This window comes from Paramacrobiotus metropolitanus, unplaced genomic scaffold (genome assembly GCF_019649055.1).
Source record: "Paramacrobiotus metropolitanus isolate TYO unplaced genomic scaffold, Prichtersi_v1.0 Parri_scaffold0000004, whole genome shotgun sequence".
Taxonomy (NCBI): domain Eukaryota; kingdom Metazoa; phylum Tardigrada; class Eutardigrada; order Parachela; family Macrobiotidae; genus Paramacrobiotus; species Paramacrobiotus metropolitanus.
The window spans coordinates 3,160,051-3,181,362 of NW_026570224.1; the positions used below are offsets into that span (position 1 = coordinate 3,160,051).

The window sequence follows — 21,312 nt, forward strand, 5'->3', positions numbered from 1 at the left end:
CGCTCCGGAAACGCAGTCCGTTCGGGAGTTGACACAAACGGATACGTTGAATAATCGGCTGCTGAACGCCTTTCTCAGCAGAATCAATAATTCCTCCATTCCCGGCGTGCAAACATCCAGTAACCCATCTGCGGAAGCGTTGAATTTTGACGATAACTAATCCCTTTGATAATAATGGCAGCAAGCGCAGCGGACAATGTGTTCAGACTAACCGACGAGCTGAAGAAAGATCTCACGTGCAAAGTGTGCTTGGAAGCCTGCGAGGTGGGGAAAGATGCAGCATCCTCTCTGGGGCTGCTGTTCAAAGATCCGCAGGTGCCCGATGCATTTAATCCCGTACCGATTACGCTCTTGCCCTCGATTGTATCCAGTCATGCTCTGCACGAGATTCTGCAGCTGCAGTCGGATATCAGTCTGGTGCAGCATCGTGTTGCCCATGATCGGGAATTCCTTACCAGTGCACTGGCCGCTACTGCCGCAGTGGATCCCTTCATCCGCAATCTGATGAACATCTATCAGCAGGTGGATATCGATTCACAGATTGAGCTAGAGTTTGTTCGCAGTGATTATTTACTGCATTGTGACGATCCTAACCTCAGTTTCCGTGATGCTTTGAATGTGGGAACGTACAAGCAAGTTGAAGTCAACATGATTTGTATCGCTTTTGCTGGTGAGTGTTCCGTCATTATGAATTACAACCCAACATCTCATGAACCGAATGCTGCTTGTGTAAAGCTTTAAAATTTTGATATTTACGAAATGAGCGCTATTTTTTTCGTTAAATTACTGTATAATATTTAGTGATTCCAGTTTATGAATTAATGTTTGAATTGCTTGTCGATTTAGCTTACTTAATTGCTTGTCGATTTTCAGGTCTTTCATCGAAAATGCATACCGTGCACAACCGAATCCTGAACTTTTTGGACTGCGACATTGTTGAGAATCCCCAAGATGGAGATGTTTTGCCACTTTTGTGACAGTTTCAGTTTAGCTTGGCTAATACCAGGTGATTTAAAAGAAGAAACGCGTCTGCTTGTTGAGAAAACAGTGGCGATCAAGTGTCCTAGCGTGGCTCATCAGTTATCCGGATTTAAAAAAATCCAGCAAGAATTGAGCAAACCGGAAGTACTAGCAAGGTATGGTTAATCTAACAGATAAACTGTATATACTGGGTACTGGGTAGACTGTTAAATTTTCTGGTTTGGCATAGAAAATTGTAGTAATCAGTGACAATCTCTGGAATTAGCCTGTGAAAACTAATATTAATAATTTTATTACTACTGTAAAAAAATCGAGGCACATGCGCTTTAAAATTTGTCCTCAGTTTTGGTTATCTTAATTTACTTTTGCATAGTTTTCTTTAGAGCAGACACACTCAAAGGGCGCTCCAAGTTACAAAAAAACGTATTGTTAAAAGTGTCCATCATCACCGAAGTGCCATGTGTTTCAGGTTTGTCCCGGAAGAGTCTGTGAGAGCGCGAATGTTGGATACATGCGTTGGGCAGTGGGATGTTAGTTTGCCGAACTCCGCCGAAGCCATTGAGAGAGCGTTGAAACATCCGGAAAAGTATGTTCTAAAGCCGAACCGCGAAGGTGGGGGGAACAATTTTTTCAACGAAGAACTAGTCAGTAAAATGCAGGAAATCCGTGGCACTGAGACCGCGCAAGAATTTATTTTGATGGAGCGCATTGAGCCACCACTGCAGGAAAATATTCTAGTGCGTTCAAAATTGCCACCCGCTCTCGTGCAGACCATCAGTGAAGTGGGAACCTTCGGGGCGTTTATTGCTAGAAACAAGGAAATTATTTTTAACGCCTCGGCTCGCGATGTGTTGATTCGATCTAAGGCCAGCAACGTCAACGAAGGAGGAGTATCTACGGGTTATGCTTGCTAAGCTCATCTTGTATTTTACATGTATGAAAACCCCTTTTGTTGGCTTTTTTGAACCCGAATAGTTTGAATTTTGTGTTTTCATTCCGTGTTAATCTGTTGTCGTAATATTTTATTTATACAATTTTATTACAGTACCGCCACAAACCTGTGCACACCATGAATTTTCACCATGAATTTTTGAAATGCTGTATGTAGTATCTGACATGTTTAATCCGCTTCCGTCATTGTATGCTTTCTGGTCAGCAAATTTTGATTAAAAATATATTATCTCGTTTTTTTTATTTAACAGTCTTATTGAGTATATCTGCTTACCATTAGATAGATTGTTCACCATTGTAACTTTCAAGATGCATCCCTATGAGCACGCATAAAATCCGGCAACTACGAAGTATCTACACTACTTGTGGAGTTTGGCAAGTACGAAGGGTCAACGTTGACCAATAGCGTACCTAGCGGCGCTTCATTCTACTACTTGGACAAATAGACCAAATTAATATGAGACAAAACGAAGTACCGTAATTTCTCCATTGCATTCAGAAATGCACTTTCCTCGTTTGTAACATAAAGTGCAAAAGTGGAGACCGAATAGGTAACTGTATTTCGGTGCCTGGTACGTACTACCTTTCTACCTATGTAGAAAAAAACCATGCTGCCGACTTGATTGAGAAGACGAAAAAAGTAGCGAAAGAATATTTTTGCAATAGAGATTATATACAAAGCATGGGAAGGTGCTCAAATGTGGCAGCCGATCTCTGCCGGAATACCTACATACCGAAATATTGCAACCGAAGTATTGCAAAAAGTAGACTGAATAGAATAAATGTTTGCAGAGTCTGTTTTTCAATAGTCAGAGTGTCTTTCTTTAGTAAGTATACCGTGTGCCTGCTGGATTGTTTTTTGCAGTACATTAGGTAAGTCAACAATAATGCGCAAAACGTTCAGTTCGAATTGTATTCCGAAATTTATATCGGATGTGCCATAATTAAGTAATCTTGATACTTATGCACATCCCCAGCGTCACCAATGAAGTGTATTGCCCTATATGATAATGCGATTTTATTGTTGACCGTGATGTCTGTTATAGTTCCAACAGTATAAGGAGGCAAATTTGTATTGTTTCCAAAGTGGACACTGGACACACGCGCGCCACTTCAGAAGCCATCTCAAATACTACGCAAGTGCTTATGCTGATATCATCTGTTGACTACTGGTCGTTCAGCTGGTAGGACATGTAATGGTCAGCGTACGCCGTGTGCCGGATAATTGGTGGGGCGTCACATCAGCTAATGATTTGGAACGACAGGAGCTTTATGAAAGGTGACCAGTCTGAAGTGACTATCGCCTGCTGGGAATTTTTAGATAACTCCTATTGCTAGAGATATTAATTTTGACAAATTAAGCAAATTTAACTAAGTTTCTCGACAACCAGTTTTCAATACAGATTGTATCTAACAAGCTACCTATTAGATCTGAAAGAGGTCACTAACAATACGATCAGTAGAAAGTCCAGACTCAGACGGTAGAGCAACGAAATCAATAATTAGCATCGAACTGGCAAAATGGAATGATGTGTCAAGATCTAGTCATATGATCTGTAATAAGTCTGCAGTTAAAGAATTGTCATTCTTTATAATTATTATACTCACATATTTGTCAACTGTACAGGTCTGAATGCGACGAGTTTGTTTCTCGCTACGTATACGGCTGAATTTAAGATATTAGTTACCAGTAGATAGAATGGGCTTTAAAGGAACACTTGGGTACTGCGGCCGCACAATCACATGCATCGAATGCACGCCGACAGATTTTTTTCCCATTTTGGATCAAATAGGATTAAACTATTCCTGTACTTCAAGTATATTTTTTAGGTTAATGAAGTAAAAAATTGAATACGCAATATGAGTAATATTAATTTGTGAGACCGCAAAAGATCAAACTTAATGCATGCAGTATATCTGCGTATGTAAATATTCTACGTACGATATCGGACTCCGTACGTTGCAATGTGCATTATAAACTTCAACAATTTAGAAACCGGCACAAAAACTAAACTGTGGTGGTAATGTGAATATAAATTAGGAATTCGACTACAAGGTGTATGCGGATTAGTAAAAAAGTTCTGGATTATTCAGACTGCTTAAAATATCTTTTATTCTATATAATAAGACAAGTGAGATCGCACGCAACTTAAAAACTGCTCCTGTCAAGAGCCTGGCATCTTGTAATTAGGCAACGACGCGACACTTTCAGTGTGTCTGGCCACACTTGGCCGTGGCTGTCCGGATGTCAAGCTGAAAAGGGCCCATGCAGCCCGTCTTGTCGCCGTCAACAAGCTTCTATCTTCTTCAACACCTGTTGAATCGTTCCGTGGTAGTCACTACTGGACGCTCGTATCTTAACTCCTCCCACCTCCATTAAGTTTTCATTGAAAAACATACCCGAAAATCCATCTTACGGTGCACGCTACCTAATTCCAGCATGCACGATCCGCCGCAGATTTCGCAAGACCACTTTTCGCATTACTTGCGGTGATGACAAGTTCTAGCGTAAAGCGTTCGCGGTTCCATTTACTCGGTGCGCTATTGGTTTCATTCCGAATTTTTCTGACCTTAGAAGTTCGATTCGTTTGTGAAGCTGGTTTTGCGTATTCGTTGACAATGCGGCGTTATTTATGTACTGTTTTGACCTCATATAATTTTCTTCAGACTGCTTCCTCCTAAGTTTCTTACTGCTGTCGCTGTTGATGCGCAAGTTGCTTTACATGCACTACATTGATATGTGCAAATGTTACAAAGGTCACCGGTTAATTTTTTCGATGATTGCTATTTCGCATTAATATCATGCATATCCCCATAAACTGCCGTAATTTGTTTAAGTTTTCTTTGATCATCTCGCTCCTACCGAAATACATTGTCGCTAATGTTTGGAGCTGGATTTTAAATGAGCCGATACAACATTCGGAAAGCGTTATGTCGTTGTCTAATAACCACACTGACATGGCTGATAAACCGCATGTCCGCGCGCCTGCACCGAGTCCGATCGGCACTGCATCAGAACGGTTTACTGCTCATATCACGGTAATTTACAATAAAGTTTTTTGCTAAAAGCAGACACTTCTTTTATACTAATATTAATTGTATATTACACGTGAAAATTATTTCGTGCCAGATATTGTGTTTTATTACTCTGCCAAGCTTTAGTCAAAGGGTTTGGTTGTACTGGCTTTTATTAGCACTAGATTGAGCGGAACCTATACTGAGCTCGCGATTGTGTATAGCATGCATAATTTAATTTGCAACTCTGACCTTGTAGTCGCCATGTTCGGATAAAAAGTCTTGTGGCAGAGGAAGGTTCTGCGATGAATATTATGGGAGATGTGAGAGACTGCGACGACGATCAGATTTCTGTCGAAAAGATCATCATTGTCACAGAAAACATGAATGTGTGTTTGGCCGATGTCGGAAAGAAATTCCCAAGGGACAAGAAGGTGAGAAACTCTTATGAAAAACCTACAGAGTACTAGACCGGGACGCAGAGTTGTGTACTGTGTGCTTGGTTAGACAAATACCGCATACGTATACCAGTAACTGGAAGTCACTTCTGCGATATAAAAGCAGCCTATAAGATGGTGACCTTATGATCATTATTTTTAATTACGGTATTCGTATAGCAGTATGTAAGCTTTGTATAGCATCAGTGTACGTGCATCGACAACAGATCCATACGATTTACATATAGGTAGCCGGTGTGCTTCGGATGGTGATTGTCCATCAAACCACTGCTGTGCTCGGCAACACGGGGAATACATTTGCAAACCAAAACTCCGACAATCTATGAAATGTTTTGTGCCTGCCGGTGGACTTGATTACTCGTTAAATGAACAATGCCCCTGTGAAAATGGATTGATTTGTCGTTATGAACCACTAAAACCCTCTACAGCTTCCCCAGTGAAGTAAGTAAGAGTTGCAGAAGTCAGAATTCTTACAGTAAATTCTTGTCCCCATGACTCCATATATAGGGTACGTTATAATACCGCAGCTGTGCAGCGCCATGCTATTCCCAACAAAGCTGCATTATGCTGCAAAAGTGGTACGCGTATTATAGTTAATATTTAACTGCATGATGCTGTTAAAAACAACAATTATTTGCATATTAATGTTAATTGTGTTTTATGTTTGCAGCAAAATATCGCCGAAAAATGAATGGTTCCAGTTCTCGTCCGACACAGAGCATATGCGCTGCCTCCCGGTTAGTTCAGGATCGACGACTCATAACGAAGATTATTATGACGTTCAGAGAGTGACAAGCAACGCCAAGAAGAGCAACAATAGGCATTAACGCCGTTTTATTAATAACTGTTAGTTACCTTTATGCTGGTATTCTGATCAAATTTTCATTTTTGGGCCATTGTGAAAGCAGACAATATTTGCATAAAGTGCTGTACCTCGAGCTTTTGTGATGTACAAGTAAGCTGCATTACTCTTCGTTATTTTACAGTAATTTGGTTCCGTTTAACATGATCATACCATTCAAAAATTGCGTTCTGGGCAGTTAAACAGCAAAAATTTGCAGTTAAACAGCAGCTGTTGAACTAGCAACAGCTGTGAAATATAACACCACGTATGTCAAAGTATGTCACAAGATTCGCAAGAACAGTTGATTGTTCAAGCCGTCTCCAATAGAACATAAAAATATAATTTACGATATGTATTGTTGCGTGGACAGACACAAGTTCCATATCGACGGCGACGCTTCATTTCTAAATACCGTTATCTGAACTTTACACGCAAATTTTATATACTTAAAGTATGGATAGTTCAACTTACTTCCCGAATCCCGATGCAAGCGAAAAATGGTTACCGTTCATTTGTCTACCGGTCCCCATGCGCTGTTTAAGTTTAGCAAATATTGCACGGGAGGTACTATGTAGAGCATTTCGCTATTCGGTACAAACACTGCTCTAGACATCGTGTTCTCGTTGTTCTTACTATTCAGCTACCGGCTACGTATTTTCAAGGTACTCATACTCGTATTATTAGTCATAATTATTAAACAATCGATTGCGCAAATAGTTAGTAAATTTTGAAAATAATTTCTCTATGAAAATCTGGATTGCGAGTTAATACTCGTACGAGGACATAAAGGAAAATGAACAAAACAAGAAGATTAAGGGCAGAAGATATCCGCCCGCGGTAGGTCGCGACAACGTGTGGATTTATCATTTGAGTGACTGACGAAATTTTTATTTCCTTTCATCAGTTTCACTGCTACGTACTGTTTATTAATAACATTCAAGAGTCAACAGCTATTCTTTTGTATCTTAAAACTCGCATTACTAATTATTGGAGTTTAAGGAAATTGTTTTTGGCATACCTATGTGCATTAGATCTAATACATCAGCACTCGAACGTAGTGATACATTTAATAACCTAGGAGATCCAGAGTTGAAATCCCTTCGAAATGGTGGCCGAATTCCAAGCAATTGTTTTGGCTGCTGGCCGCAGTTCTCCTCTGGAGCAACTAATCCAAACACCGAAGCCTCTTCTCCAGCTTGGAAACTTCCCCTTAATTTATTTTCCTTTACAGTGGCTGAAGAAGAACGGATTCGAGCGTGAGTAGTAGCTTTCTATGTACTCGCTTGATATCATGATTTTACTTTTTACATTTTACGGCCTGTGGGCTCTGAGTTGTGCTGTTACCTTGTCTTTGGTCATGCAGAAGTCACTGTTGTGGTTTCGCGATCCACCAAAGAAGACATCTTTCTCGCACTTGCGCCTCATTTTGAAAATGACCTGGAAATTGATTTCTTCCCCATCGACGATGAGTACGATTACGGAACGGCGGAGAGCTTGCGACTTCTCCACAAAAGCAAAAAGCTTTCGGTGAGGTTTGATGGATTACAGTTTTTTGGTTTCTGGTTACAGAATGCATCGATATAAGATTCCTGTTCCTTTTCAGACCGATTTACTCGTTGTTACTTGTGATTTGATATCCGACCTCGTACTTCAAGACGTGGCCAATGTCTTCCGTATGCATAATGCATCGTTGACAGCAGTTTATCCGCGTGCCGCTGCGGTGGAAACAGTGGTGCCCGGCGCGAAATCCAAGAAACAGCATGGTACAGAAATGTCAAAATTTCGGCCGCACGCGGATGAATTCACGGATAGTTTGCATTAATTAAATTTCTATTTAGTTTTTGGAAAATGATACAATATAATGCTCGTATTGATCTTAATATCACAAATAGCCAATTTTTGAGCGTTACTGAAAGCAGTTAGTTAGTTCCACGGTTCGAGATTGCGTGTGGAGTCCGAAAGAGCAGTCAGTAATGGTGATCACTGATAGTATCAAGATTTTAAGATATTAATTACAGGCTACAGCAGTTTTTGTTTACAAATTTAATATGGTTTATTTTCTGCACATTTTTAGATCGCGAAATTATTGGACTGGAACCTTCGACTAACCGGTTGGTGTGTACCGCATCCGAAGCTGATTTCGAAGAGAGCTTTGCCATTTATCGCCGTTTATTAAACAGGTAAATGTACTAAATGTAAATCTTCGCTGTGCACATAAAGATAAAGTAATATTGTACTTCCGTAAGAAACGATTGCATACGAGTTTGCTTTGGGTCTTTGGCTGCCGTGCCGAAATATGTTTCGGGAACAGTGCAGTATTTTCACTTCCTATTTTCACTTTTCGCTTGCTATTTCTATTTTCACTTGTTTCGTTGATTTATGGCTACGCTAATCTATTGTCCATAATTTTTATGATGCCCACCTGAATTTTCGATAGATATTCCCGACTCCGTATCCGTACTGCACTCCAAGATTCTCACATTTATCTGCTCAAACGTTGGGTGTTGGATCTTTTGACAACAAACGAGAAGATTAAATCCCTGCAGTCGGAGTTAATTCCCTTTTTAATAAAGAATCAGCATCGTACAAAACCTTTAAACGGATTGACTGGCGAGCCAGAGCAATCTTCGGTGCAGAGCCAACTAAATCGTATCGCTGCGGAAAAAGATTTGGAATTGTTAGCCCGGGATATGTCAGTATGGTCTGATCATGGCGGAGATATGAAGGATTCGTATTTTGGCAACAGTGTGCGATGTTATGCGTTTCTTGCCGATACCGATTTATGCTTCCGTGTTAACACGGTGACGGCATTTTGTGAAGCCAGCAGACTGGTAAGTGTGATAGTTGTAGCCTTTTCGTTGTTCAGAAAGGTTTTTTCCAGACTCCTTTTTGAAAAAGTGTTTAACAAACTCTTTGAAAAAGTATTCTGAGCACCTTTTTTTAACCATTACTTGCTGTTCACTTCCATTTTTAAAAAATCATTAATGGTTTCTTGTTGGCTGTTATATTTGATATCTGACTATGCGCGCGTTTACGATTTGGTATACTTGGGTTAGTACAATATAGTTGTTCAATGCGGATAATGATATTGTTTGGCTTAGGTACATTTGTGCTCTGTGATTTACGGTTCGTTTTGATAGCTACCACGTATTATACAAGCGCTTCTTCCGGTACCAGCCTCGTTCAGATACGTCCACCCTAACGCCACATTAATTGGAAAAGCACAAGTTGGCGCGGACAGTATTGTTGGCGAGCGCACGGTCATCCAGGACAAGGTGTCGATTAAAAAATCCGTTATCGGACCGAACTGTAAAATATCGGAAAAGGCCAAAATTAGTGGGTGTACCATTATGAACGACGTTTTCATCGGAGAAAGGTATAATTAGTGTTAATGGCATATTTAATTTTTTTTTCTGTTTCGACGTATTTGCAAAGTGGTTTATAGTCGCATGTTTATACCCATTTGTAAAATTTCGTAGCGCTTTCGCAAATTGTAATTATACGGTTTTTGTTTGGTTATTTCCAGTTGTAATCTTCAGAACTGCATAATCGCCAGTCAGGCGCAAATCGGAGACAAATCCGACTTGAAAGATTGCTTGGTCGGACAACAGTTCGAAGTTCCGGTCTCTTGTAAGTGGTGGAATATGCTTGTTTATTCAACTGTATTGAATGGATTCACTTACTGTGCTGTTTTCTTTATAGCCAAGCACTTCAGTGATACGCTAACCGATGGGGAAAGGCTGATGGAGTACTAATGTTCTTGTTCGGTCTCTGTTGTAATGTGCGTTTTTCTAGACTTATTTTTATTGTGGATTTGTAGTCGGTTTTCGTATAAATAAGCCTTGAGCATCGTGAGCAGATCAGCATTGCCAGAAGAGTTAACGTCCCTACGATCTAACTGGCTGCACTGATAAAGAAACAAGTAAAAGGATAGTCACAATCACAGAATCACTGCGAGAGTCGAGGAAGACGACTCCCAGCAATGATCAACACATATTCGCCAAAAAACATGACGCCTCTCGGCGCTTTGGAGATGTTTTGCACGGTTTATGATCTGTAGCAAAAAGTATGAGTTAATGGCGTGAGAAGTGTATACAATCCTGCAATATTCCTCAACACCGCTCACTCTTTTTTTCGAAACCCTCAGATTTACATTTATTGTACAACGTTATTGCTAAGCACATTAAGACTTCCTACTTTAAATATGCACATGCAGATAGTGTGCGCAGCACACTGTTTTGTAAGTCTTTTTCGCTACAAGTAAAATTTTCACTTTTCAATTCGGTTTTAAAAATCTGGTCATTCCAATATTTTTATTTGCGAGAGATCAATCAAAATGGAAACAACACGGTTCAGTGAAAAGAACTCGTTTCCGCAGTCAGGAGCTTTCTATGCTGAAGACAAAGATATTTTCGGGGTTTTAATGGTTAGGCAACAATTATCCGCGCTAGCTAGACACCTGATTGTCAGCGAAGACATCTGAACATGCATAATGATAATTATTACAGCATTCGTTTTTTGTATTACTTGCAGAAAGCTTTGCAGGAGCTTGTAATTACTCGACCGGAAAATCCAGTGCAGGGATTGATAAGATACTTTATGCGAAATATTCGACAAGTGATAAAAATCGCCATCATCGGCCCACCGTTGAGTGGTCGACGTACGCTGGCTACGCAATTAGCCGAAGTGTTCGACGTTCCGTTGTTGGACTACGATCGCCTCTACGAAACAGTGGATCCACAACTGCAGATGGCTGTCACACCGTTTCACGACAAGTGCGAACCCTTACCACCGGAAATGGCTTATTCTTTAATTCGACAAAGAATATTCAGCGATGATTGTATTGCGAAAGGATGGATTTTGTGCGGCTTTCCGGAAACAAGAGCGCAGGACGATTTATTTCGCCGGCAAGGAATTTCTCCTCTGAAAACCAGTACGAATTGTTAGATTGGTATGCAAAACATTCCATAACATTCCACGTTAATAGTAGTAATATAGCCGAATAGATATTAATATAGCCGTTAGACGATAACGCTGACTAGCTGAGGTAAGATAATGCGATCGTCACCTGTTCTGACCGGATTTTTTTGTAACTGGTATACTGTAATGAGGAATGTCGCCTTGCAGTAATATTGCAAACAGATCCCGCTGTGCTTTTGGAGCGAAGGAGGCATTATCTTTTCGATCCGGTTGATAAACGCCCATATCACAGTCAGCTGTACATGCCGGTGCTGAAAAGCATTGCAAAGCGTTTGATTGTACCGCAGAAATATACGAAAGGTCAACTTGCAGCACGTATGCAAGAGTTTGCATATGAGTCCATTCTGATTTCAAAAGCTGTTCGACATTGGCCTACGGCGATCCGAGTTGTATCGTGATCAACGCCGATCAGTCTATCGGTGCAGTATTTAATGAAGGCAAGCCATGTTGATTTCCCGCTAGTCTGAACTACAAAATATGGATACAAACTTACATAGTATGATAATATATAAACTTACATAATATGATAATTTCAGCCCTGCAATTTTCCTCTCTTCAGTCTATTCAGCGTCGTCCGTACATGCATCGACTGCTTTTATTGGGCGTCCTGGATCTGGGAAAAATCCGTAGCTAACTGGCTGGCGCGAACATTTCGGCTTTACCACGGTACGCTTCGGGCTGTGTATTCATCTGTAAATGTACGGAATACGTAAATGCAGCATAATTTTACATTATAACTTGTGGAAAATATCGACCTACAAGTCCGCTCAGTCCTTGTGCGCATGCAACAAATGAAAACGTTTCAGTTTCGTCTGGTTCTTTGGTGATGCGAGCGGCTGTCGATTCGGAACATGACAATTACAAAGAAATTAATGCACTGCTCAACCGGGAGCGGCAAAGTAAGCTTGCGCAATTTAGCAAAATAGTACATCTTATAACATAATTATGATGTACAATACTCTGTATATATATTAAGTACATAATTTATTGTATTGCAATATCCTATATAAGTACAGTACTGTAATCAATAACTACGAATAAATTGTTTGGAATTACTGCTTCCATTGCTTGCCTAATTTGTGTGTCAGGTCTTTCTATAATTAGTAATGTGTATTTTGATGTTACTGTTTGCTTACCATTAATGTTACTGCGATTCCAGTTCCCGATGATATGGTTGGAGAAATGGTCTGCCGCGCTCTGGCCGAGACAGACCTGGTAGGATTTATCTTGCGTGGGTTTCCACAGAACCGTGTCCAAGCCGAACTTCTGGATCGCTGCGGATTCCGCCCTTCGCGAGTGCTTTTCTTTGACTGTCCGTCGGAAATTGCTCAACAGCGTTTGCTGCGTCGTGCGAACGACCTTTTCGACAAAGCAACACAACTAACGGACCTATACGACACACAGCGCACAAGCGTTCTCTTACCATCATCTGACCGGAAATGGGGAGTTAAAGATGTCGAAGCACAAGCCGGCATCATTAGATCTCAAGATAAGCTGTATGAGAATTACGAAAATGATTTGCGGACATATTATCAGGATATTTCATTAGCAATTGATGCAACACTTAGTCTCAAGGAAATGTTCGAAAAGGTGAGATGTGCGCTAGTGCATCCCATGCCGTTAAAAACAAAGAAAGCGCTTACTCCTGTTCGAACAGCACCATTCCAAAGTAATTGAGTACATGTAAGTCTTCAAAATGTTGATAATAACTGATAATAAATGACTGACGTGGTGACCTACAATAGCGTTTAATAAAATGTTTAATGTGCGTACATACGTATTGTGCGTACCTGTCATTATTATAAACGGTTTAAATTGTAACTTTTCTGGAAAATCTTTAATGTTTTAAAATAGCGAAAATTATCTGTACTTATTAGCAGAGTTTAACAGTATAACGGTAACCTCAAATCACTATCATACAGTGTACATACCCCTGGCATGCTAGTTACGTAAGAGAAATGCGTTATTTATACGGTGGCAGATCATGTGAAAGCTTGAGTCACGCAATCGTTTCAAAAAGCAGCAAAAACATTTATTGTGAACCTGGAAAACAAAACATTACAATTTTCGTAGTTTTCTTTCTTAGGCACTTACAGACATTCTGAGTAACTTCCTTTTTTGTGGGGCTTTTACGACGTGACTTGGAGTGATTTTCAGTGGCTGTATCCGTTGAAATGGTCCGGACTCCGCACACTGCCCGTAGTGAAACGTTAGAAATTTTGCTTGTATGAGTTGTATCCGAGGTGTAAGCACTAAGCACCGAACCGACTATGTGCTGCAGAACATTTCTTCCGTTATTGCGGATTGTTTATGAGTCCGCTTCTTCCCGGGATACGCAATGCGTTCGTCTTTCTTTGTGTACTTCGCTGCCTCGCAGAACATATGCATCAGCCGTGCGCCTAGCCGAAGTTGGGAAGTTCGAAGAACCTAAGGAGCAGAACCTGAAATACCCCACGGGACAGTTGTTCTTACATCGGATATTTGGATACAGAGGTGCGCACAATACTACGTATGCATTGAATTTCGATAGTGCTACTTAACCTGGGCTCGGTATATTTGGAGCAGATATTCATATACGAAGAACCCTGAATCAGTATTTTTTGTTTAGGTGTGGTATTATTCCCGTGGCTGGCCAGAGTTTTCGACAGGGATCTCGCAGGAAGGAAAGAAGGCATCAAGATCGATCCTGCTCAGAACGAAGGCGCTGCCTTCAACAATATCGGGACGGGTCGTGATGTGAAGGGCCGAGCTGTGCCATATTATCAAGTTTTGATTGACGCGCGGGATTGCCCGCACATTCGAGCTCAGTCGGAGACGGTGACGTTTCTTGGACATCAGGAAAGCAGTAGATCTCTGTACTCTATTCCTGGGTAAGTCGACATTGCTGTTGTTGATTTTTTCCTGTGGCTTTCATTCCACAGATGCTCGATCAGTGTCTTTTATTTATTCTTATTAACACTTTGGTGATTATGAAACAGTTTTATTTGGAATGTTCGTTTGCTGTTGCCGTGTTGCGCCTTAATTTTGAAGTGATTTTAAAACAAAACATAAACGTGATAAAATTGTGGAATGAATGAGTTGTATTGTTTGATTCTGTGTGACAGTAACACTGTATGTTGAGGTAGCTTGCGATATTGTGGTGGAAAGTGAGCCTACTTATTTACCTGTTCCAGTGTTGTTGCCTTCATTGCATGATCAGTCTCCACAGTGTCTGACATGTAGCGTATTATTTTCAGATACCCTTCCCCGCTGTCGATCCCTGTGCGTCGCCTGCACGCTACTCCGCAGACCCGCTCCGCCGGGCAGCACCGTGAGCGCGTGGCTGTTGCAGGTAAGGTTTGAGTCAGATTGGTTCGTGTTTGGTTTGTTTGTTAAGTTATGCAACTGTCCAATGCATCTGATGCTGTCGTTGCTTGCAGGCGTTTGGAAGCCACGCACTTTCTCGAAGCCCCTCTTCAGTTATAACGCAGCCAACCGACTTTATTGGATTCCTGACGAAATATATAACATTTCGGGCCTGCATATCGACAACCTGGATGATCTTCCAGAGACAGAGGGAATGTTTGTTAACGATACAGACACATTTCAAGCCGTCGTTGACCGGATCCTTAGCTGGCCAAAAAGGAAAATTCTCTTGGCTGATTCCCCGGGAGTCGGCAAATCGTCCGCCGCTCTCATCACTGCGCTAAAAATGATTCCGGATTGTGATGTCAGCTGGTTCCACTTTCCTATCAGTGATGACGTATGTGGATTCAAATTTAAAAAGGGTCAACCGAAGCAGACTGAAATCGTCTCTGTCCCAAAGAAAGATTTTAATTCGTTTCTCCGATGTCAGAACTGGGCGGACGCGCAGCTTCTCATCGTTGATGGATTAACGGACAAAGAGCAGGATCTCAGCTCGATAATGAATTATTTGGGAAATTTTGTTCGCCGGAGCGTCCGTAGCCGATGCATTGTCGCTTCCTCACTAGCGGCTTCAAAGGTTTTCACTCGTGCTAAATTTTACCATGTCCCAGTTTGTGCGCCGGATTTGGATGATTACAACACTGCTATTACGAAGTCGGATTTTTTGGCTTCCGTTTGGAATACATTAGCCGATGACTATCACTGCCCCGCTGGAGACGGTGGTATGCAGCGCATACATGAATATTACAAAGAGATATTTGACGAGGAGAAATTTCCGCTGAGTGAAATGAGCAAAGATGGACGACTAATAATGAGTGAATCTAATGCGCGGCGTTTGGTAGCCAAGAAATGGCGATTTGCTGGCCATTCCTGGCGCTACATGTTTTATACCACAGTGGATAATATCAAAGCGGACATAATGGATGCTATAGATGCCATCGGCCCGATGGAAGAGCTGTACCAATACTTAATACATGGACGTGGGCCGAAAAATGACGATACCAAGAACCGGTTGGTTTTCAAATGCAGCGCCGGACAAACACTGGTGAGTCCATATGCCGCTGAAATGCTGGTACTCTGCAGTGAGCGATCGCCGGCCGTACTTCAGCGTTTGCAGCCATTTCTGGCTCATCTGTTTGGGAGAGGTACGTTGTATTTGTTGCATTCGTATTAGTTAATTTTTCTCGTTGACACCGTTGAATAGCCGGCGTTTTTCTTGCAGGAACCGAGGGGAAGTGTTTCGAACTGAAATTTTTTCAACGATTCAGAGTAAAAAACTCTTACTCAGAGACGGGAACGGAAAGCCTGTGCTGAAGGATGATTTAGAAGGACAGCTGTTCGAGGCAGACTGCGCGATGTTTGAGGGGATTTACAGGTTGGAAGACCAGGCGCGGCTAAAAGATCTCTGGAAAACCGTCGACAGTGGTTTATGGATTAAGCCGACCCGTGAAAACCAGGCCGGTTTCGACGCGGTTTACATCGACAAGAAGACGCATTCCGTGCGAATGTTTCAGGTTACTGTGCGACAAGAAGATCATCCATGTAAAACTAAGCCATTTGTAAGCTTTGCAAGACAACTGGTCAAGAAGTATGGATTCGTCATCCGACATGCCGAAATTATTTTTGTACTGGACTCTGACCCCAAAAAGTTCAATGTTGGAAGTCTGCTGGATAAGCCGAAAGCACACGAACTGAACGATTACCCATTTCCTTTACGAGATTCTTACGATCATAAATTTGCTGATGTCCGTGTGTATGCTGTGAGGCTAGAAAATGTTCTCATTCCGGACCCACAGGATAAATTTTGAATCCTGTGGTATGATTGAGAAGATTGGTTGGGCACCGAATATGGGGATTTTGGCATTTGGTTGATGATATCTGCTGATTACTGAAACAAGTTTTGATAATTACCTACGGTTTCTATTCTGGTTTCAGTATTTTACTGTTTGGTACTTACTCCTGGCACGTTACTAACGTAGGCGATCTGTGTTACTTATTAATACGATTTTGCAGATCATGTGAAAGCTTTGAGTCAAGCACGCGTTTTACAAACAGGAAACATATTATAAACTTGAAAATTAAAACAGTTCAATTTTCTAAGTTTCCTTTCTTATTAATTAAGTTTAATGAAGCCGAAATATATTTCGGGAGTAGTGCAGTATTTTCACTTGTTATCGGTGGTTTATGGCTACGCTAAACTGTTGTCCATAATTTTTATGATGCCCAGCTGAATTTTGGATAGGTAATCCCGACTTCGTACCCGTACTGCACGCCAAGATTCTCACATTTATCTGCTCAGACGTTGGGTGTTTTATCTTTTGACAACAAATGAAAAGATTAAATATTTCCCTGCAGTCGGAGTTAATTCCCTTTTCTTTAAATTAAACGGGTTGACTGGCGAGCCAGAGCAATCTTCTCTGCAGAGCCAACTAAATCGTATCGCTGCGGAAAAAGAGTTGGAACTGTTAGCCCGGGATATGTCAGTATGGTCTGATCATGGCGGAGATATGAAGGATTCGTATTTTGGCAACAGTGTGCGATGTTATGCGTTTCTTGCCGATACCGATTTATGCTTCCGTGTTAACACGGTGACGGCATTTTGTGAAGCCAGCAGACTGGTAAGCGTGATAGTTGTAGCGGCTAGCCTTTTCGTTGTTCAGAAGGGTTTTTCCAGACTCCTTTTTGAAAAAGTGTTTAACAAACTCTTTAAAAAAGTATTCTGAGCACCATTTTTTAACCATTACTTGCTGTTCACTTCCATTTTTAAAAATCATTAATGGTTTCTTGTTGGCTGTTATATTTGATATCTGACTATGCGCGCGTTTACGATTTGGTATACTTGGGTTAGTACAATATAGTTGTTCAATGCGGATAATGATATTGTTTGGCTTAGGTACATTTGTGCTCTGTGATTTACGGTTCGTTTTGATAGCTACCACGTATTATACAAGCGCTTCTTCCGGTACCAGCCTCGTTCAGATACGTCCACGCTAACGCCACTTTAATTGGAAAAGCACAAGTTGGCGCGGACAGTATTGTTGGCGAGCGCACGGTCATCCAGGACAAGGTGTCGATTAAAAAATCCGTTATCGGGCCGAACTGTAAAATATCGGAAAAGGCCAAAATCAGTGGCTGTACGATTATGAACGACGTTTTCATCGGAGAAAGGTATAATTAGTGTTAATGGCATATTTAATTTTTTTTTCTGTTTCGACGTATTTGCAAAGTGGTTAGTCGCATGTTTATACCCATTTGTAAAATTTCGTTGCGCTTTCGCAAATTGTAATTAAACGGTTTTTGTTTGGTTATTTCCAGTTGTAATCTTCAGAACTGCATAATCGCCAGTCAGGCGCAAATCGGAGACAAATCCGACTTGAAAGATTGCTTGGTCGGACAACAGTTCGAAGTTCCGGTCTCTTGTAAGTGGTGGAATATGCTTGTTTATTCAACTGTATTGAATGGATTCACTTACTGTGCTGTTTTCTTTATAGCCAAGCACTCCAGTGATACGCTAACCGATGGGGAAAGGCTGATGGAGTACTAATGTTCTTGTTCGGTCTCTGTTGTAATGTGCGTTTTTCTAGACTTATTTTTATTGTGGATTTGTAGTCGGTTTTCGTATAAATAAGCCTTGAGCATCGTGAGCAGATCAGCATTGCCAGAAGAGTTAACGTCCCTACGATCTAACTGGCTGCACTGATAAAGAAACAAGTAAAAGGATAGTCACAATCACAGAATCACTGCGAGAGTCGAGGAAGACGACTCCCAGCAATGATCAACACATATTCGCCAAAAAACATGACGCCTCTCGGCGCTTTGGAGATGTTTTGCACGGTTTATGATCTGTAGCAAAAAGTATGAGTTAATGGCGTGAGAAGTGTATACAATCCTGCAATATTCCTCAACACCGCTCACTCTTTTTTTCGAAACCCTCAGATTTACATTTATTGTACAACGTTATTGCTAAGCACATTAAGACTTCCTACTTTAAATATGCACATGCAGATAGTGTGCGCAGCACACTGTTTTGTAAGTCTTTTTCGCTACAAGTAAAATTTTCACTTTTCAATTCGGTTTTAAAAATCTGGTCATTCCAATATTTTTATTTGCGAGAGATCAATCAAAATGGAAACAACACGGTTCAGTGAAAAGAACTCGTTTCCGCAGTCAGGAGCTTTCTATGCTGAAGACAAAGATATTTTCGGGGTTTTAATGGTTAGGCAACAATTATCCGCGCTAGCTAGACACCTGATTGTCAGCGAAGACATCTGAACATGCATAATGATAATTATTACAGCATTCGTTTTTTGTATTACTTGCAGAAAGCTTTGCAGGAGCTTGTAATTACTCGACCGGAAAATCCAGTGCAGGGATTGATAAGATACTTTATGCGAAATATTCGACAAGTGATAAAATCGCCATCATCGGCCCACCGTTGAGTGGTCGACGTACGCTGGCTACGCAATTAGCCGAAGTGTTCGACGTTCCGTTGTTGGACTACGATCGCCTCTACGAAACAGTGGATCCACAACTGCAGATGGCTGTCACACCGTTTCACGACAAGTGCGAACCCTTACCACCGGAAATGGCTTATTCTTTAATTCGACAAAGAATATTCAGCGATGATTGTATTGCGAAAGGATGGATTTTGTGCGGCTTTCCGGAAACAAGAGCGCAGGACGATTTATTTCGCCGGCAAGGAATTTCTCCTCTGAAAACCAGTACGAATTGTTAGATTGGTATGCAAAACATTCCATAACATTCCACGTTAATAGTAGTAATATAGCCGAATAGATATTAATATAGCCGTTAGACGATAACGCTGACTAGCTGAGGTAAGATAATGCGATCGTCACCTGTTCTGACCGGATTTTTTTGTAACTGGTATACTGTAATGAGGAATGTCGCCTTGCAGTAATATTGCAAACAGATCCCGCTGTGCTTTTGGAGCGAAGGAGGCATTATCTTTTCGATCCGGTTGATAAACGCCCATATCACAGTCAGCTGTACATGCCGGTGCTGAAAAGCATTGCAAAGCGTTTGATTGTACCGCAGAAATATACGAAAGGTCAACTTGCAGCACGTATGCAAGAGTTTGCATATGAGTCCATTCTGATTTCCAAAAGCTGTTCGACATTGGCCTACGGCGATCCGAGTTGTATCGTGATCAACGCCGATCAGTCTATCGGTGCAGTATTTAATGAAGGCAAGCCATGTTGATTTCCCGCTAGTCTGAACTACAAAATATGGATACAAACTTACATAGTATGATAATATATAAACTTACATAATATGATAATTTCAGCCCTGCAATTTTCCTCTCTTCAGTCTATTCAGCGTCGTCCGTACATGCATCGACTGCTTTTTATTGGGCGTCCTGGATCTGGGAAAAAATCCGTAGCTAACTGGCTGGCGCGAACATTTCGGCTTTACCACGGTACGCTTCGGGCTGTGTATTCATCTGTAAATGTACGGAATACGTAAATGCAGCATAATTTTACATTATAACTTGTGGAAAATATCGACCTACAAGTCCGCTCAGTCCTTGTGCGCATGCAACAAATGAAAACGTTTCAGTTTCGTCTGGTTCTTTGGTGATGCGAGCGGCTGTCGATTCGGAACATGACAATTACAAAGAAATTAATGCACTGCTCAACCGGGAGCGGCAAAGTAAGCTTGCGCAATTTAGCAAAATAGTACATCTTATAACATAATTATGATGTACAATACTCTGTATATATATTAAGTACATAATTTATTGTATTGCAATATCCTATATAAGTACAGTACTGTAATCAATAACTACGAATAAATTGTTTGGAATTACTGCTTCCATTGCTTGCCTAATTTGTGTGTCAGGTCTTTCTATAATTAGTAATGTGTATTTTGATGTTACTGTTTGCTTACCATTAATGTTACTGCGATTCCAGTTCCCGATGATATGGTTGGAGAAATGGTCTGCCGCGCTCTGGCCGAGACAGACCTGGTAGGATTTATCTTGCGTGGGTTTCCACAGAACCGTGTCCAAGCCGAACTTCTGGATCGCTGCGGATTCCGCCCTTCGCGAGTGCTTTTCTTTGACTGTCCGTCGGAAATTGCTCAACAGCGTTTGCTGCGTCGTGCGAACGACCTTTTCGACAAAGCAACACAACTAACGGACCTATACGACACACAGCGCACAAGCGTTCTCTTACCATCATCTGACCGGAAATGGGGAGTTAAAGATGTCGAAGCACAAGCCGGCATCATTAGATCTCAAGATAAGCTGTATGAGAATTACGAAAATGATTTGCGGACATATTATCAGGATATTTCATTAGCAATTGATGCAACACTTAGTCTCAAGGAAATGTTCGAAAAGGTGAGATGTGCGCTAGTGCATCCCATGCCGTTAAAAACAAAGAAAGCGCTTACTCCTGTTCGAACAGCACCATTCCAAAGTAATTGAGTACATGTAAGTCTTCAAAATGTTGATAATAACTGATAATAAATGACTGACGTGGTGACCTACAATAGCGTTTAATAAAATGTTTAATGTGCGTACATACGTATTGTGCGTACCTGTCATAATTATAAACGGTTTAAATTATAACTTTTCTGGAAAATCGTTAATGTTTTAAAATAGCGAAAGTTATCTGCATTACTGTAACAGAGTTTATAACCTCACATCACTATCAT

General features: G+C 41.1%; 7 protein-coding genes across 8 annotated transcripts; all 7 read left to right on the top strand.

Moving 5' to 3' along the window:
* Nucleotides 1-35: 35 nt before the first annotated feature.
* Nucleotides 36-2,167, top strand: LOC129580773 (glutathione synthetase-like). The gene is made up of 4 exons (XM_055471436.1): nt 36-670; nt 874-969; nt 1,019-1,136; nt 1,451-2,167. Exons 1-4 carry the CDS (start codon nt 175-177, stop codon nt 1,893-1,895), a joined length of 1,155 nt encoding a protein of 384 aa, XP_055327411.1. The 5' UTR covers nt 36-174; the 3' UTR covers nt 1,896-2,167.
* Nucleotides 2,168-4,890: 2,723 nt separating this feature from the next.
* On the top strand, nt 4,891-6,232 carry LOC129580777 (dickkopf-related protein 3-like). Its single transcript, XM_055471443.1, has 4 exons — nt 4,891-4,971; nt 5,207-5,381; nt 5,633-5,846; nt 6,076-6,232. Exons 1-4 carry the CDS (start codon nt 4,891-4,893, stop codon nt 6,230-6,232), a joined length of 627 nt encoding a protein of 208 aa, XP_055327418.1.
* A 927-nt stretch (nt 6,233-7,159) lies between these two features.
* Nucleotides 7,160-10,194, top strand: LOC129602720 (translation initiation factor eIF-2B subunit gamma-like). Its single transcript, XM_055501836.1, has 8 exons — nt 7,160-7,505; nt 7,613-7,776; nt 7,853-8,012; nt 8,324-8,429; nt 8,687-9,080; nt 9,390-9,625; nt 9,776-9,879; nt 9,952-10,194. Exons 1-8 carry the CDS (start codon nt 7,355-7,357, stop codon nt 10,002-10,004), a joined length of 1,368 nt encoding a protein of 455 aa, XP_055357811.1. The 5' UTR covers nt 7,160-7,354; the 3' UTR covers nt 10,005-10,194.
* Nucleotides 10,195-10,446: 252 nt separating this feature from the next.
* Nucleotides 10,447-12,962, top strand: LOC129580778 (adenylate kinase 8-like). Its single transcript, XM_055471444.1, has 5 exons — nt 10,447-10,675; nt 10,783-11,182; nt 11,377-11,588; nt 11,969-12,128; nt 12,389-12,962. The coding sequence occupies exons 1-5, from the start codon at nt 10,586-10,588 to the stop codon at nt 12,904-12,906; spliced, it is 1,380 nt and encodes a 459-aa protein (XP_055327419.1). The 5' UTR covers nt 10,447-10,585; the 3' UTR covers nt 12,907-12,962.
* A 275-nt stretch (nt 12,963-13,237) lies between these two features.
* Nucleotides 13,238-15,996, top strand: LOC129602718 (uncharacterized). Its single transcript, XM_055501834.1, has 5 exons — nt 13,238-13,722; nt 13,838-14,099; nt 14,466-14,560; nt 14,649-15,779; nt 15,857-15,996. Exons 1-5 carry the CDS (start codon nt 13,500-13,502, stop codon nt 15,946-15,948), a joined length of 1,803 nt encoding a protein of 600 aa, XP_055357809.1. The 5' UTR covers nt 13,238-13,499; the 3' UTR covers nt 15,949-15,996.
* Nucleotides 15,997-17,017: 1,021 nt separating this feature from the next.
* On the top strand, nt 17,018-18,270 carry LOC129602724 (translation initiation factor eIF-2B subunit gamma-like). Of its 2 annotated transcripts, none has more exons than XM_055501845.1 (4): nt 17,018-17,252; nt 17,567-17,802; nt 17,950-18,053; nt 18,126-18,270. In XM_055501845.1, exons 1-4 carry the CDS (start codon nt 17,112-17,114, stop codon nt 18,176-18,178), a joined length of 534 nt encoding a protein of 177 aa, XP_055357820.1. In that variant the 5' UTR covers nt 17,018-17,111; the 3' UTR covers nt 18,179-18,270. The 2 variants fall into 2 exon arrangements, with proteins under 2 accessions (XP_055357820.1, XP_055357821.1); XM_055501846.1 differs by lacking the exon at nt 17,018-17,252 and adding an exon at nt 17,304-17,477.
* Nucleotides 18,271-19,056: 786 nt separating this feature from the next.
* Nucleotides 19,057-21,135, top strand: LOC129602721 (adenylate kinase 8-like). Its single transcript, XM_055501838.1, has 5 exons — nt 19,057-19,355; nt 19,550-19,840; nt 19,940-20,071; nt 20,212-20,304; nt 20,565-21,135. The coding sequence occupies exons 1-5, from the start codon at nt 19,172-19,174 to the stop codon at nt 21,080-21,082; spliced, it is 1,218 nt and encodes a 405-aa protein (XP_055357813.1). The 5' UTR covers nt 19,057-19,171; the 3' UTR covers nt 21,083-21,135.
* Nucleotides 21,136-21,312: the final 177 nt, after the last annotated feature.

Excerpts from the sequence above, each read along its gene's own strand:
- LOC129580773 (XM_055471436.1), top strand. The coding sequence starts at position 175 with ATGGCAGCAAGCGCAGCGGACAATGTGTTCAGACTAACCGACGAGCTG. Across the intron at positions 970-1,018 it reads AGATGGAGATGTTTTGCCAC|AAGAAACGCGTCTGCTTGTT; the intron begins TTTTGTGACAGT and ends GTGATTTAAAAG. Across the intron at positions 1,137-1,450 it reads AAACCGGAAGTACTAGCAAG|GTTTGTCCCGGAAGAGTCTG; the intron begins GTATGGTTAATC and ends CATGTGTTTCAG.
- LOC129580777 (XM_055471443.1), top strand. The coding sequence starts at position 4,891 with ATGGCTGATAAACCGCATGTCCGCGCGCCTGCACCGAGTCCGATCGGC. Across the intron at positions 5,382-5,632 it reads AATTCCCAAGGGACAAGAAG|GTAGCCGGTGTGCTTCGGAT; the intron begins GTGAGAAACTCT and ends ATTTACATATAG. Across the intron at positions 5,847-6,075 it reads TCTACAGCTTCCCCAGTGAA|CAAAATATCGCCGAAAAATG; the intron begins GTAAGTAAGAGT and ends TTATGTTTGCAG.
- LOC129602720 (XM_055501836.1), top strand. The coding sequence starts at position 7,355 with ATGGTGGCCGAATTCCAAGCAATTGTTTTGGCTGCTGGCCGCAGTTCT. Across the intron at positions 8,430-8,686 it reads TATCGCCGTTTATTAAACAG|ATATTCCCGACTCCGTATCC; the intron begins GTAAATGTACTA and ends AATTTTCGATAG. Across the intron at positions 9,626-9,775 it reads GACGTTTTCATCGGAGAAAG|TTGTAATCTTCAGAACTGCA; the intron begins GTATAATTAGTG and ends GGTTATTTCCAG.
- LOC129580778 (XM_055471444.1), top strand. The coding sequence starts at position 10,586 with ATGGAAACAACACGGTTCAGTGAAAAGAACTCGTTTCCGCAGTCAGGA. Across the intron at positions 11,589-11,968 it reads CCATTCTGATTTCAAAAGCT|TGTGGAAAATATCGACCTAC; the intron begins GTTCGACATTGG and ends TACATTATAACT. Across the intron at positions 12,129-12,388 it reads GCTCAACCGGGAGCGGCAAA|TTCCCGATGATATGGTTGGA; the intron begins GTAAGCTTGCGC and ends CTGCGATTCCAG.
- LOC129602718 (XM_055501834.1), top strand. The coding sequence starts at position 13,500 with ATGTGCTGCAGAACATTTCTTCCGTTATTGCGGATTGTTTATGAGTCC. Across the intron at positions 14,561-14,648 it reads TGAGCGCGTGGCTGTTGCAG|GCGTTTGGAAGCCACGCACT; the intron begins GTAAGGTTTGAG and ends CGTTGCTTGCAG. Across the intron at positions 15,780-15,856 it reads GGCTCATCTGTTTGGGAGAG|GAACCGAGGGGAAGTGTTTC; the intron begins GTACGTTGTATT and ends TTTTTCTTGCAG.
- LOC129602724 (XM_055501845.1), top strand. The coding sequence starts at position 17,112 with ATGTCAGTATGGTCTGATCATGGCGGAGATATGAAGGATTCGTATTTT. Across the intron at positions 17,803-17,949 it reads GACGTTTTCATCGGAGAAAG|TTGTAATCTTCAGAACTGCA; the intron begins GTATAATTAGTG and ends GGTTATTTCCAG. Across the intron at positions 18,054-18,125 it reads GTTCGAAGTTCCGGTCTCTT|CCAAGCACTCCAGTGATACG; the intron begins GTAAGTGGTGGA and ends TTTTCTTTATAG.
- LOC129602721 (XM_055501838.1), top strand. The coding sequence starts at position 19,172 with ATGGCTGTCACACCGTTTCACGACAAGTGCGAACCCTTACCACCGGAA. Across the intron at positions 19,841-19,939 it reads CGGTGCAGTATTTAATGAAG|CCCTGCAATTTTCCTCTCTT; the intron begins GCAAGCCATGTT and ends TGATAATTTCAG. Across the intron at positions 20,072-20,211 it reads AACATTTCGGCTTTACCACG|TTTCGTCTGGTTCTTTGGTG; the intron begins GTACGCTTCGGG and ends AAAACGTTTCAG.